This window comes from Pelophylax lessonae (genome assembly GCF_965119305.1).
Source record: "Pelophylax lessonae genome assembly, chromosome: 11".
In the NCBI taxonomy this organism is placed as follows: domain Eukaryota; kingdom Metazoa; phylum Chordata; class Amphibia; order Anura; family Ranidae; genus Pelophylax; species Pelophylax lessonae.
This window is the reverse complement of record NC_138778.1, coordinates 229,105,977-229,120,237: the sequence shown is the minus strand read 5'-3', so window position 1 is coordinate 229,120,237 and position 14,261 is coordinate 229,105,977. Positions and strand designations below refer to the sequence as shown.

The 14,261-nt window shown below is 46.7% G+C and overlaps 1 protein-coding gene across 2 annotated transcripts in view; it reads right to left on the bottom strand.

Annotated features, from left to right (window-relative positions):
• The window catches only part of NCOA3 (nuclear receptor coactivator 3), a 109,514-nt gene that overhangs the window by 34,253 nt on the left and 61,000 nt on the right, over positions 1–14,261 (bottom strand). For both annotated transcript variants that reach the window (XM_082272165.1, XM_082272166.1), the window contains exons 9-14: positions 13,913–14,060; positions 12,825–13,315; positions 8,706–9,583; positions 4,002–4,137; positions 1,869–2,057; positions 1,377–1,610 (exon numbers count right to left, since the gene is read on the bottom strand). In XM_082272165.1, coding sequence (XP_082128291.1) covers positions 1,377–1,610; positions 1,869–2,057; positions 4,002–4,137; positions 8,706–9,583; positions 12,825–13,315; positions 13,913–14,060 — 2,076 coding nt within the window. The remainder of the gene's footprint in view (positions 1–1,376; positions 1,611–1,868; positions 2,058–4,001; positions 4,138–8,705; positions 9,584–12,824; positions 13,316–13,912; positions 14,061–14,261) is intronic.

Below are 14,261 nucleotides of genomic sequence, written 5' to 3'. Positions count from 1 at the left end.
TAAATACATAAGGGGGGGATATGATCTCCATGTATAAATACATAAGGGGGGATATGATCACCATGTAGAAATACATACGGGGGATATGATCTCCATGTATAAACACATAAGGGGGGATATGATCTCCATGTATAAATACATAAGGGGGGATATGATCTCCATGTATAAATACATAAGGGGGGATATGATCACCATGTATAAATACATACGGGGGATATGATCACCATGTATAAATACATAAGGGGGGATATGATCTCCATGTATAAATAAATAAGGGGGGATATGATCTCCATGTATAAATACATACGGCGGGGGGGGATATGATCTCCATGTATAAATACATAAGGGGGGGGGGGGGGATATGATCTCCATGTATTAATACATAAGGGGGGATATGATCACCATGTATAATACATAAGGGGGGGATATGATCACCATGTATAAATACATAAGGGGGGATATGATCACCATGTATAAATACATAAGGGGGGATATGATCACCATGTATAAATACATAACGGGGGGATATGATCACCATGTATAATACATAAGGGGGGGATATGATCACCATGTATAAATACATAAGGGGGTCCATAAAGTGAACTTGGTGTTGAGTTGTTCACTTTAAGGTCATCACAGAGGACAAGGGGGCGCTCTTACTGTCTAGAGGAAAAGACTTAATCTCCAAATACGGAAAGGTTTCTTCACAGTAAGAGCTGTGAAAATGTGGAATAGACTCCCTCCAGAGTTGGTTCTGGTCAGCTCAGTAGATTGTTTTGAGGAGGCCTGGATTCTTTCCTAGGTGTATATAATATAACTGGGTACTAATATTTATAGGTAAAGTTGATCCAGGGAATATCCGGTTGCCTTTTGGGGGATCAGGAATGTGTTTTTCCCCTGCGGGGGCAAATTGGATCATGCTTTATTGTTTTTTTTTTTTTTGCCTTCCTCTGGATCAACTGTTGTTATAGGATTGTGTATATGGGATTGTATAGTTTTTTCCCCCCTTCTATTGGTTGATCAAGGTGGACTTTTTTAAAACCTGACTATGTAGTAGCTGTTCATAGAAGAAAAAAGAAGCAAAAAGGGAAAGAATATGAATTTTTCCTAAGAACACTAAGCAAAACTGCGCAGTGTGAGGTGGAAGGAGGTTTATCCTTAAGGAGGTGGCCTTCAGTTTTTGTGTCTAGAGTTCCTTTCTCCTGTAGGTGGCAGAATAACCCTAGGTTTCCCATTATCATGAGCTAGGTCCCTCAATGGACAATAGAGAAACAAACATTGCTGCCTTCAGATGTTAGCTACATGAAGACACAAATCCTTGTTTGATAGAATATTCAGGTCACCCCCTACACAGTCAAAACATCTCAGACACATACTCATGGACATCATCTGCTGTGGCAGCCCCGGCCGGTTCCCTGGCATGCTGTTGGATCGTCCTGGAAGTCCCGGCATACTTGCACTCATAGCAGGTCTGGGCATGGCAGCATTATATTCCGGTCCTTGCCTCCCTACCGGCCCCGTGCTGGAGGGCTCCATCTGGTTCACTGCAGAGTTCTGCAAGGCCCAGTCTCCGCCCGGGTGCTGGCTGATCCCTCTGTTGGCTCCATTCCCTACGGGGACCAGAAATAAAGACAACAGGCCATTATTACATGACAAGGGAGCTTCAAGCACACGATTCTTCAGAAAACACACAACAATCTCCATACAGGAATCAATGACGGTACCTGCGCTGCCACCCCCTAGTGTCAGTTTATGTGAAAAGCATCTGAATCAGAGGCTACAAACCAAGATAGAGAAACACAAACTCCAGATAATTACACATTATGGAGGACAGAAAAGATCGGACAAAGCGAAAAGAGAGCCCGTACCCAGCATCACAAAATTGTCCTGGCCGTCCATCATCCTTGGACTTCCCATCATGCTTTGCTTTTGCATCATTGGAAAATTATTAACGTTCCGGACTGGAGGGGTGGAGTTACCAGGCATATTGCTGTCCAATGACATGGCTCGATTGAAGGGCGGCCGGTTCACCTGAACGTTCTGAGGGCTCCTCATACCTGGAAAGTATAAAAAAATTATTTTACAGGAGGCAGCAGCAAAATGTCAGAAATAACACTGGACAAAGATGGTTCATATTTAACCCCTTCCCGCCTGCACTATATACGAAAGATGGCTACAGTGCGAGCTTACTTTCATAGACGTCATTCCGTGATCGCGCTGCCCGCGTGCCCCCTTCCCCTGCAGCGATCTGTGATCGCTGAGTCCTTCGGACTCAGCGATCACAGATCGGGGTAAAGGGCAAATCACAGTGGCCCTTTACCACATGATCAGCTGTGTCCAATGACAGCCGATCACAGATGTAAACACAAGCTGGTTATTGGCTTTCCTTTCCTCACGCTGTCACCGCAAGCAGAGGAGAGCAGATAACCGGCTTGTGTTAAAGGGACATCTAAACTGATAATCAGTGTCAGTCATCAGAGCCTCCTCGTCAGTGTCGGCCATCAGAGCCTCCTCGTCAGTGTCGGCCATCAGAGCCTCCTCGTCAGTGTCGGCCATCAGAGCCTCCTCGTCAGTGTCGGCCATCAGAGCCTCCTCGTCAGTGTCGGCCATCAGAGCCTCCTCGTCAGTGTCGGCCATCAGAGCCTCCTCGTCAGTGTCGGCCATCAGAGCCTCCTCGTCAGTGTCGGCCATCAGAGCCTCCTCGTCAGTGTCGGCCATCAGAGCCTCCTCGTCAGTGTCGGCCATCAGAGCCTCCTCGTCAGTGTCGGCCATCAGAGCCTCCTCGTCAGTGTCGGCCATCAGAGCCTCCTCGTCAGTGTCGGCCATCAGGGCCTCCTCGTCAGTGTCGGCCATCAGGGCCTCCTCATCAGTGTCGGCCATCAGGGCCTCCTCATCAGTGTCAGCCATCAGGGCCTCCTCATCAGTGTCAGCCATCAGGGCCTCCTCATCAGTGTCAGCCATCAGGGCCTCCTCATCAGTGTCAGCCATCAGGGCCTCCTCATCAGTGTCAGCCATCAGGGCCTCCTCATCAGTGTCAGCCATCAGGGCCTCCTCATCAGTGTCAGCCATCAGGGCCTCCTCATCAGTGTCAGCCATCAGGGCCTCCTCATCAGTGTCAGCCATCAGGGCCTCCTCATCAGAGCAGCCCCATGAGCGCACATCAGAGCAGCCCCATGAGCGCACATCAGAGCAGCCCCATGAGCGCACATCAGAGCAGCCCCATGAGCGCACATCAGAGCAGCCCCATGAGCGCACATCAGAGCAGCCCCATGAGCGCACATCAGAGCAGCCCCATGAGCGCACATCAGAGCAGCCCCATGAGCGCACATCAGAGCAGCCCCATGAGCGCACATCAGAGCAGCCCCATCAGCGCACATCAGAGCAGCCCCATCAGCGCACATCAGAGCAGCCCCATGAGCGCACATCAGAGCAGCCCCATGAGCGCACATCAGAGCAGCCCCATCAGTGCAGCCCCATCAGCGCACATCAGTGCACATCAGTGCAGACTCATCAGCGCAGTCTATCAGTGCCGCCTCATCAGCGCACATCAGTGAAGGAGAAAAATTACCTGTTCGCAACATTTTATAACAAACTATTAAAATGAATTTTATTTTTAGCAAAAAATAAAAGCCTAGCGGTGATTAAATACCACCAAAAGAAAGCTGTATTTGTGTAAAAAAAAAAAAAATGATAAAAAATGTAATTTGGGTACAGCGTTGCATGACCGCGCAATTGTCATTCAAAGTGTGACAGCGCTGAAAGCGGAGAATTGGCCTGGGCAGGAAGGGGGTGAAAGTTCTGGGTGGCAAGTGATTGAACATTAAGCAGCGGCTTTGTCAGATGATCACTGCCAGACATTGATCACTAATTTAGTGTCACAGTGTGTTTGGCTCCTGGGCCCCTTTGTTGTCTACAGGACTGCTTTCATTAGACGGGTCAAAGCAAGTTTTAGGAAAAAAAACGACATAACAGGTAACAGGGGAAGAGGGGCTGTGCCTTACCCATGGGGGGCGTGTCTGGGAACACCGGCGTTTTAGCTCTCATGTTTCCTGTACTGGAGCTCATGGGATTCGTGTAGAAGTCTGAGCCTGCAAGGTCACCGAGGATGGCGTCCAAGTTGTCCAAGTCGCCGGTCACCTAAAAAGCAAAAAAAATGGTGATCAGAGCCAAAACCTCCAGTAAGACAAGCATTTATAAATTATATTATGTATACATAAAACAAGACAGCAAATAAAATGGAGGGTAGTTAACAACCACCTGCAGACCAATACGCATGTAAAATAAAACCCTCCAGGGGGAAGAAGGGGGACAGCTACTCACCATACCAGGAATAAGGCGGGCACCGCTCCAGACAGAACCCCTCATCATCGAAATGGGGGGGGGGGGGGGGGGGGACTGTTGGCCAGAAGGAACGCTGCGGCTCAGGCCGAGACCTGGTCGTATGCGACCTCGTGAGGCGTTAACTCGCAGGCCAGCCCCCGTCCAATGGGGCTATGTTACGGCCAACCTACTGCGGAGTGGAGGTTTGCGCGTGCTCGTTGGCCAGACTGGGGCGACCTGAGAGAGGGAGTATACCCCCTGGGACTGCCCATAGGCATAGCCAGACTTTTTTTCTGCATAGGAGTGCGTTACATACATAGTGCATGGTTCAGGGGTGCGATACGTACAAAGTGCGTGCGGAGTTTAGGAGTACACTACATACAGAGGGTAGAGTTCAGGGGTGTGCTGTTTAGAATGCAAAGTTGGGGATGAACAGTGAGTATTCCCAACCCCCCCCCATGCTTCCTTGCATCACCACATGGCCCAGCTCTAGTACCTCACTGTGTAGGCAGCTCTACTAATGTTTTCAGCTCTAGTACCTCCCTGTGTAGGCGGCTATGCTTTGCCTTGCAGGGAGATCGATCTCTCTCAGATTCTGGAGACCTGCTTTCGCCGTAGCCCCATTGTGAGTACGTGAAGTGATTGGTTCGATTTGGGAACCACTGAGAGCAAAGCTGTCCCTTGTAAACACAGAAGGCTTCTGTGTTTACAAGTGACATCAGGGAGCAAGAACGGAGGGGGTAAGAGCCAGAGTTGGTGGAATTCCCCCGTTTCAGCTGCAAATTCAATGTGCAAGGACCACATAAGGCCTGGATTCGACTTGTGTTTGACATATGTGCTTTAAAGTATATAAACACTGTTTGCATGTTCATAGCAGAGAGACAGAGTCTCTTTAAAGCCCATCGAGCCTAGTTATACCCCTGTATAAGCTCCATTTTGAGCTTACACATGGCTAAAGACTATGACCTGCTGCTCATTGCAACAGAGGCCAGGCCTGGCTACTTCACCCAAGAACTGCATTCTAAGAGGAGGTCACATGACCCCCCCCTCAAATCCAGAAGCACTGGGTATCTTGCAGTGGCTCTAAGAGAGAAACAAAACTGAGTGGGGAGCTTGCAGAAAAGTAATAGTAGTATAAAGGATATAGTGCTTGCTAAAACCCCTATATTCTATGTCAAAAGTAGCAAATACCGCCTGCGCCAGGACAACATCCATAAATCAAAAGGACGGCACCTGGGTCTGCTATGCACATAAAATCTATACTCCATACCCATAGGGATACAAAAAGGTCCAATACACAAATGCTGATGCGTTTCTACTCTTTTGACTAAGACCCGTAAGGGCAGAAATGTGTCAGTTTGCTAGTGTATTGGATATTTTCTATCCCTATGGGTACACAATAAAGAAGATTTTATGTGCATTGTACATCCAGGTGCTGACCTTTTCATTTATGCAGGTTGCAGCAAGTGTGGGTCTGGACGGGGATTTGAAGAGATGAGGAGGTCACATGCTCCCCCAAACCCAGAAGCATTGGGCATTTGTTGGTGGCTCTAAGAAAATAATTAAGAGGCAGGGTGGGGAGGTTGTAGCAAAGGTGAGTTTATGTGGGTCTGGTCTGGGATTTGAAGAGAAGAGGTTGAGGTCACATGGTCCCTCAAATCCAGAAGCATTGGGTATTTGTTGGTGGCTCTAAGAAAATAATTAAGAGGCAGGGTGGGGAGGTTACAGCAAAGGTGAGTTTATGTGGGTTTGGTCAGGGATTTGAAGAGAAGAGGTTGAGGTCACATGGTCCCTCAAATCCAGAAGCATTGGGTATTTGGTGGTGGCTCTAAGAGAATAACAAAGAGGCAGGGCGAGGAGCATGCAAGAAGGGTGAGTTTATTTGGGTCTGGTCTGTGATTTAAAGAGAAGAGGTTAAGGTTATATGGTCCCCCAAATCCAGAAGCATTGGGTATTTGGTAGTGTATCTTAGAAAATAACAAAGAGGCAGGGTGGGGAGCGTGCAGCAAAAATGGGTTTATGTGGGTTTGGTTGGGGATTTGAAGAGACGAGGAGGTCACATGCTCCCCCAAACCCAGAAGCATTGGGTATTTGTTGGTGGCTCTAAGAAAAGAATTAAGAGGCAGGGTGGGGAGGTTACAGCAAAGGTGAGTTTATGTGGGTCTGGTCTGGGATTTTAAGAGAAGAGGTTGAGGTCACATGGTCCCTCAAATCCATAAGCATTGGGTATTTAACAATGTTGGTGGTGGCTGTAAGAAAAAATACCCCAAAGTGGCAGGGTGGGGAGGTTGTAGCAAAGGTGAGTTTATGTGGGTCTGGTCAGGGATTTGAAGAGAAGAGTTGGTTGAGGTTACATGGTACTTCAAATCCAGAAGCATTGGGTATTTGGTGGTGGCTCCAAAAGAATAACAAAGAGGCAGGGCAAGGAGCATTCAGCAAGGGTGAGTTTATTTGGGTCTGGTCTGTGATGTAAAGAGAAGAGGAGGTTAAGGTTATATGGTCCCCCAAATCCAGAAGCATTGGGTATTTGGTAGTGTATCTTAGAAAATAACAAAGAGGCAGGGTGGGGAGCTTGCAGCAAAGGTGAGTTTATGTGGGTCTGGTTGGGGATTTGAAGAGAAAGGGAGGTTGAGGTTATATGGTCCCCAAAACCTAGAAGAATTGGGTATTTGGTGGAGGCTCTAAGAGAATAACAAAGAGGCAGGGTGGGGAGCTTGCAGCAAGGGTAGGTTTATGTGGGTCTGGTTGGGGATTTGAAGAGAAGAGGAGGTTGCGGTTGCATGGTCCCCCAAATCCAGAAGAACTGGGTTTATTGTGGTGGCTCTAAGAGAATACAAAGAGGTAGGGTGGGGAGGTTACAGCAAAGGTAAGGTTGCGGCAGGAGTTTATGTGGGTCTGGTGTGGTATTTGAAGAAAAGAGGAGGTTAAGGTTACATGGTTCCCCAGATCCAGAGGCATTGGTTATTTTGTGGTGGCTCTAAAAGAATAACAGTGGCAGGATGGGGAAGTTGCAGCAACGATGTGTTAATTTACGTGGGTTTGGTTGAGGATTTGAAGAGAAGAGGAGGTTAAATGCTCAAACCCTGGAAGCATTGGGTATTTGGTGGTGAATCTAAGAGAAAAACAAAGCGACAGGGTGGGAAGGTTGCAGCGCCGTTGTGTTTATGTGGGTTTGGTCTCAGATTTGAAGAGAAAAGGAGGTTATTTGCTCCTCAAAGCGAGAAGCTTTGGGTATTTGGTGGTCAGGGCTTCGAAGAGACAGTCCGTTTGCCCATTCAGATTCTCTTTAACCACTTGCCGACCACTGAACCACTTGCCAACCACTGCGGCGGTCAGCACCTCACAGGCAAAGTGACGTATGGGTACGTCACTAGCCTGTGGGGCTCTGGGGAGCTAGCGCGCGCCGCCGGAGGAGCGCTACCGCGCGGTCACGGACACCCCCGCACGTGTGACCGGCGGACCCGATGTCTGCCGGTCACTCGCGATCGTCGCGGGGGTGGGGTTAAGGGAGAAAGGCAGGCGGCTGATGTAAACGAGCCACCTGTCATTCTGCCCTGTGTAGGAATAGTGATCATACGGTTCTACTATGTAGGACCGTTGATCATTGTTCCTACAGCTCAAGCCACAGCCAATCACAGTAAGAATCACGCCCCTAGGGACACACACAACCCCTCCCCTCTCAAAAAAGTTAACCCCTTCACTACCAGTGTAATTTTACAGTAACAGTGCATATGTATAGCACTGATTACTGCAGTAATGTCACTAGTAACCCCAAAAGTGTCAAAAATGTCAGTCAAGGGTCCGATCTGTCCGCCCCAATGTCGCAGTCCCGCAAAAAAAAAAAAAAAAAAAAAAAAATCGCAGATCGCCGCCATTACGCGTTAAAAAAAAAAACAACAACAAAATTGACAAAAATCTTTCCCTTTGTTAGTAAACGCGATAACTTTTGCGCAAAACAATCAAAATACGCTTTTTGCGATTTTTTTTACCAAACATATGTAGCATAAAACAAATTGTCCAAAAATGTTAAAAAATTTTGATTTTTACTTTTTTTTGGGGGGGAATTTCATATAAAAAAATTTGAAAAATATTGTTATTTTTGCAAAATTGACACTCTTTTTTTATTTATAGCGCATGATCAAAAAAATCGCACAGGTGATCAAATACCACCAAAAGAAAGCTCTGTTTGTGGGAAAAAAAGGACGTCAAATTAGTTTAAGTACAGCATCGCACGACCGCGCAATTGTTCGTTAAAGTCACGCAGTGCCGAATCGCAAAATACCCCTTGGTCAGGAAGGGGGTAAAATCTTCCGAGCTTAAGTGGTTAAAACAGGACCTTTTAAAGGGATGAAACTGGTATGAAATATGCTGGTTTTAATGGTTACCTCCTCGGCGGGCTCAGTCTTTATCTTGATGTCCTTGTCCTGGCTGGAAGTGGAAACAGAGGAACTGCTGCACTGGCCCAGTTTGGTGTCCATGGGTTCTACTTTGGGTTTAACGTCCTTGGTCATCTGATCTTTGCCCTCGTCTTTGTCCAGCAAGTATCGAAGAAGCGCATTGTTCTCTTTCTTTTTAGGGCTCATCTGTTCCTGCTTCACCGTTGGCTCCACGCAAGGGGCAGAGCTGACCGAGTCCTGGAAACTGTCCTTGCCGGTGGCTTCGGCGGTGATCTTGGCAACCTCAGCAGGGGAATTGCCATTCTGTAACAACTTGTGAAGGATGCGGTGCTTCTCCTGTAGCATGGAGCCGTGCAGATTTGACGTGGAGCTGACGCCAGTGGAAGTAGAGGAGGACACGCTGGAGGGGCTGGTGACGTTGCTGGAGGAATCTTTACAGCCAGAGTCCGTGGAAGAGTTGGTCATGGTACTGTGACCCCGCTCCTCCGTAGGACACGTCAATAACTGTAGGAGCTTCTTGTGGCCTTTACTTTCTACTTGCGCCCGCTGGCTGTCGGGGCCTTCAACAATGTTCTCCTTACTGTCCTTCTCCCCCATGTGCTCCCTCCCGCTGGACTGACAGACAGAACTCTCCACTTGTCCCTGTTCACAAAACATTCCCGCCGGACTCTTACACTCCGAGGGCATTTTAGATTGCTGCGCCATGTTCATATTAGGGGCGTTCTCCGTTTTCTGACCCGGTGAGGACAAGGATGACAAAAGAGAACTGCCAACTCCTTCGCTGATTGCGTGAAGGGCGCTTAGCGAGCTACTCGAAAAACTCCCTCCTCCTGCGTTCCCAGATGATCCCATTGGAGAGTTCATTCCTGTAAGATGACACAGAACCATAATCAGTAATGTAACCATTGTAGGCCAAGAAAAACCAGCTTAGGCCGTGTGCAACCAAAACACATTGATCAATAAGGCTCTTCATGACATGAAGCCAGGTCCATGTACAATGCTTTGACCTTGTCCTCAAAAACAAAAGAGTTCCTATAGTGGGATATATATCTATATATAATTTTTTTTTGCCCCAGGAATAGCAGATCTTGTATATAAAGGTTCTAGAACAGGATGCTTTGCTACATCCTATGAGATATACAGACTAGAAACTGGAATTTAATGGCGATGATTGCCTGGAAATTTCCAACATGGCGGACCAACTTTAAGAATTTTCTGTGTCTAGTTAATCTTGGAAACTTTACAGGTAATATCTGCCAGGGGAAAAAGTGTAGCACCTGGTTAACCAGTGTACCAGCATCTAATAGTTTCTGAGAGGGTGCGGGGGTTAAAGTGAAAAACTGGATTCTTGACTTACCGTAAAATCCTTTTCTCTTAGGTTCATTGACGGACGCAGTCCTCTGATGCATATCAGTCGGGTTATACTGCCCCCTACAGGAGTAGGACACTAGGCAGAAAAAAGTTCTGGCTACGCCTATGGGCAGTCCCTGGGGGTATACCCTCTCTCTTCCTACATAGGATGTCAGTTTTGTATCAAAGCAGTGCCAGAGGAAAACACACCAAACCACTCAAGAACAAAAGAGGGGTGGGTACTGCGTCAGTCAATGAACCTAAGAGAAAAGGATTTTACGGTAAAAAAATAAATTTTTCTCTAGCGTTCATTGACGGACGCAGTCCTCTGATGCATATCAGTAATGACGTCCCAAAGCAGTACCCGAATGAGGGATAGGAACAGCACAACAAAAAATAAACAGACATCCTATGCCGGAAGAGAGGGTATACCCCCAGGGACCGCCCATAGGCATAGCCAGAACTTATTTCTGCCTAGTGTCCTATTCCTGTAGGGGGCATAACCCTACTGATATGCATCAGAGGACTGCGTTCGTCAATGAACGATAGAGAAATAAAGCTTTAAAAAAATAAACAAACAAACACGTCACACTTGCCTGCTTTGTGTAGTGGTTTTGCAGAGCAGCCCCAATCCTCTTCTTCGGTCCCCTGCCAGTGCTCCCAGCTCCTCCCCCTTCAACAGTGCCCCCAATAGCAAGTCGCTTGCTATGGGGGCACAGGTGCATGGTCGCAAGACACAAAGCTGCAGCTCAACCCCCCTCCTCACTGGCTCACTGACTGTAATTGACAGCAATGGGAATCAATTGCTGCCACTGCTGTCTTATTCAATGAGAGGGAGCCCTGGAAAAGCCGAGGATGTACCTGTTAGGGAGATTCCCTCTTATGGGCCATACACACTATAAGATTTTCTTAAGACTTTTTCCTTTAGATTTACCAAAACCAGATAATATGAGGTCAAACCTAAACATTTTCAATTTGTATGCAATCTGGCTGGCCCTACAACTACATAGAAAAGGTAAATATGAAGGAATTCTAACCACAAAAGTTGGATAGTGTGTATCCAGCTTTACTTCCTGTCATAATGATCAATAAGTAGAATTGTGGCCAGGCTATAAACATTCATCTATTTGCAAATTCTAAGCGAATTGTAAAAATGCTTTAAAAACAAGCCCTCAATGAACTCTGTACCTGCTGGCAGCATGGAGTAATTCATTCTCAAAGGTCTGAGAAAAAATACTTTCACTGTAATTTTGTTTTCTGTAGATTATTTTGCTCCCCACCTCCCACTCCTAGCAGAGACTTGAAAGCCTTCTAAACTGGGCAGGTACCAAAGCGGAGATCTGTTTTGAATGACATAATTGCTTATATATTGAATTTTCCTTTTTTTAAATCAGATTAAACTCTTATTTTATCCTTTTTACACTATATATATATATATATATATACGTACATGCACACACACGTGTATATATATATATATATATATATATATATATACACACACACACACACATATATATATATATATATATATATATATATATATACATTGTGAAATTTGAGAATGAATTGTTCCGCAGTGGCTGAAGCTGCAATGGTCAGTGAAGGCTTCTTTTAAAGCGAATTAACTGCTAGTTAAGAATGTATCAATGTATCACTTTAATGTCTGTAGTCCAGACACACTTCTACTTTAAAGGATTGGCAGTGCTGTCTTGTGATGTTCAGACCAGAAATTCCCAATTTTAAATGACCATCAGTTAAACACCCCAACCCTTAGATGACATGGGAGGGATTCAAGACAAAATATCATAGCTGCTACCAGACTGCACAACAACCCGGATGTATAAAAAAAAATGGGTGGCCTATAATATGCAACAAGTATTAGGTGGGACAAGCTAGAATGTTTGATCTCGGGTAAAAAAAGACTATGTATGCATGTTCTGGACAGGGTTGCTAGTTAAAGCGAGTCTACAACAAAAACATTTTTTTATCTCAATGCACTCCCTGCATTAAGGTAAAACAATATTTTAGGTAGCAGTATGCCCCCTCACGCCTTCCCCCTTATACCTACCTAAATCCTCACTCTATCCAGCGCTGTGCCGGTCTGTAGTCTCTCCCTCTCATCCCACAGGCTTGGATGAGAGCAGTGGAGGCCATTGGCTCTTGCTGCTGTCAGTCAATTCCTGTGACAAGGGAGTGGGGGCGAGGCCAAGCCATGCTGTTTATGTCAGACAGCATGGCTCAGGAGCAAGCCCGCAGGTGTGGTCCCATAGAAATGAGCATGATATAGGAGCACACCAAGAGGATGAGCATGGAGCACCAGCAGGGGACCCCATTAGAGGAGCGGCTCGGCCCCAGGAGAGGATCGGGGCCACTCTGTGCAAAACTATTGCACAGTGCAGATAAGTATAAGCCTTTTTGTCATTTTATGAAAATACAAAAACAGAGTTTACAATCACTTAAAGCATACAGAAACCAAGCCTAAGAATGCCCTGATTGCACGCGGTTGTTACACAACCAATAAAGCTAAACAGAGATATATATCCACTTCAGACTTGGATTTATTTGGGTTGCTGTCCATTTGAGCAGAAGGCAGAAAAGTCCTTGACCTCACAAGACACAATAAAACGTCTCCCAATTTAGGAAACCACTTTTGGTTGCAGGGCTACTAAATATATACATGCTTCTCTTGCCAGATAAAATGTACCTAACAAAAATAAAAAAAAGATTAATATTGTCTGATGGTGAAGAAAATACCTGGAATGGGGGAGAACTGGCTGGAACCCATCTTGGGGCTCCCTCTGTTCCGTGGAGACACCATCAGACCAGGCTGGCTGCTGCTCATGCTGGGGCTGCCATGCGGCGGACTGTTCATGGGGATGCCATAGTTGGGGTTCTGATATGGCGATTGCTGCATTCCCTGAGCCTGGGGCGACGGACCCATGTTGGCGCTGGAGCCGTACCTCATGCCGGCCATTTGTCCCATGTTGTTGGGCTCTCCCATGCCGTAGTTCCTGTTCTGTGGCGGCATGCCCTGTACAGGCGAGACATTCATGGCACTGGCAGGATTGGGATTTTGAGGCAGAGGCGGGCGCACACCTTGTGACATGGGGCCCTGAGACATGGGGCCCTGAGACATGGGGCCCTGAGACATGGGGCCCTGAGACATGGGGCCCTGAGACATGGGGCCCTGAGACATGGGGCCTTGAGACATTGGATTTGGATTAGGTCGGTAGCCATTTTGCTCTCTGAAACACAAAAGAATCTGGTCAGTTATCAAGCATGGCTACAAAAAAAAGTTAATCTAACACTCACACCCAACACTAAATTTATCCCAACCACTAAGGATATTTACCAGACTTACCTGGTTCCCAGGGATCCTCAAACTACGGCCCCCCAGCTGTTGCGGAACTACACATCCCATGAAGCATTGCAAAACTGACATTCACAGACATGACTAGGCATGATGGGAATTGTAGTTCCTGAACAACTGGAGGGCCGTAGTTTGAAGACCCCTGCTCTAAACACTGCCTGCACCCAAACCCCATACCAACATTACCAAATGTTTCATGATTATTACCGGCACAAAGAAAGATGTTAGCAGCCACTCAAACCAATTCTTAAAAGGTAAACATAGGTAGGGAATGTTGTCGGACAATAACTATGGAGTATACAACGAAAGGAGACAGAACTGAGAACTAAGGGACAGGATACCTTACCCACTGGATCCCCTCAAAGATAAAAGAACTGACCCGGAAACACATAGCCGCCCCCCACACAATAATGACCAACCTTGCTGAAAATTTTGAGAGCCACAATATGTCTAGAATTATTATTATACATACCGTTGTAGGAAGTGAGTAGAGACAAAGCCATGAGGATCATTGGTGACAGGGTTGCGGAATAACTTGCTTTTGGTCTGTGCCGTTACCATAGTGCCATCCGCCAAAGAGAACCTGTACAAGGGCGTCTCCGAGTGACCGTGGACGTACGCTGCAAAATATATAGGAGAAAGGGTCGCAGATAAACGGGTATAACTTATGTAGGAGAATTTATTCAATCTCTGTGTATCTCCTGAGGCCAGTCACTTTACATTGTGCATCCCTTCACTCCAATGAGCTTTTAGAACTACTGTCAGGGACGTAATCGCCGCTTAGCGGCTACGGAACGACTCAGGCGCGTGCGCATGCGCGG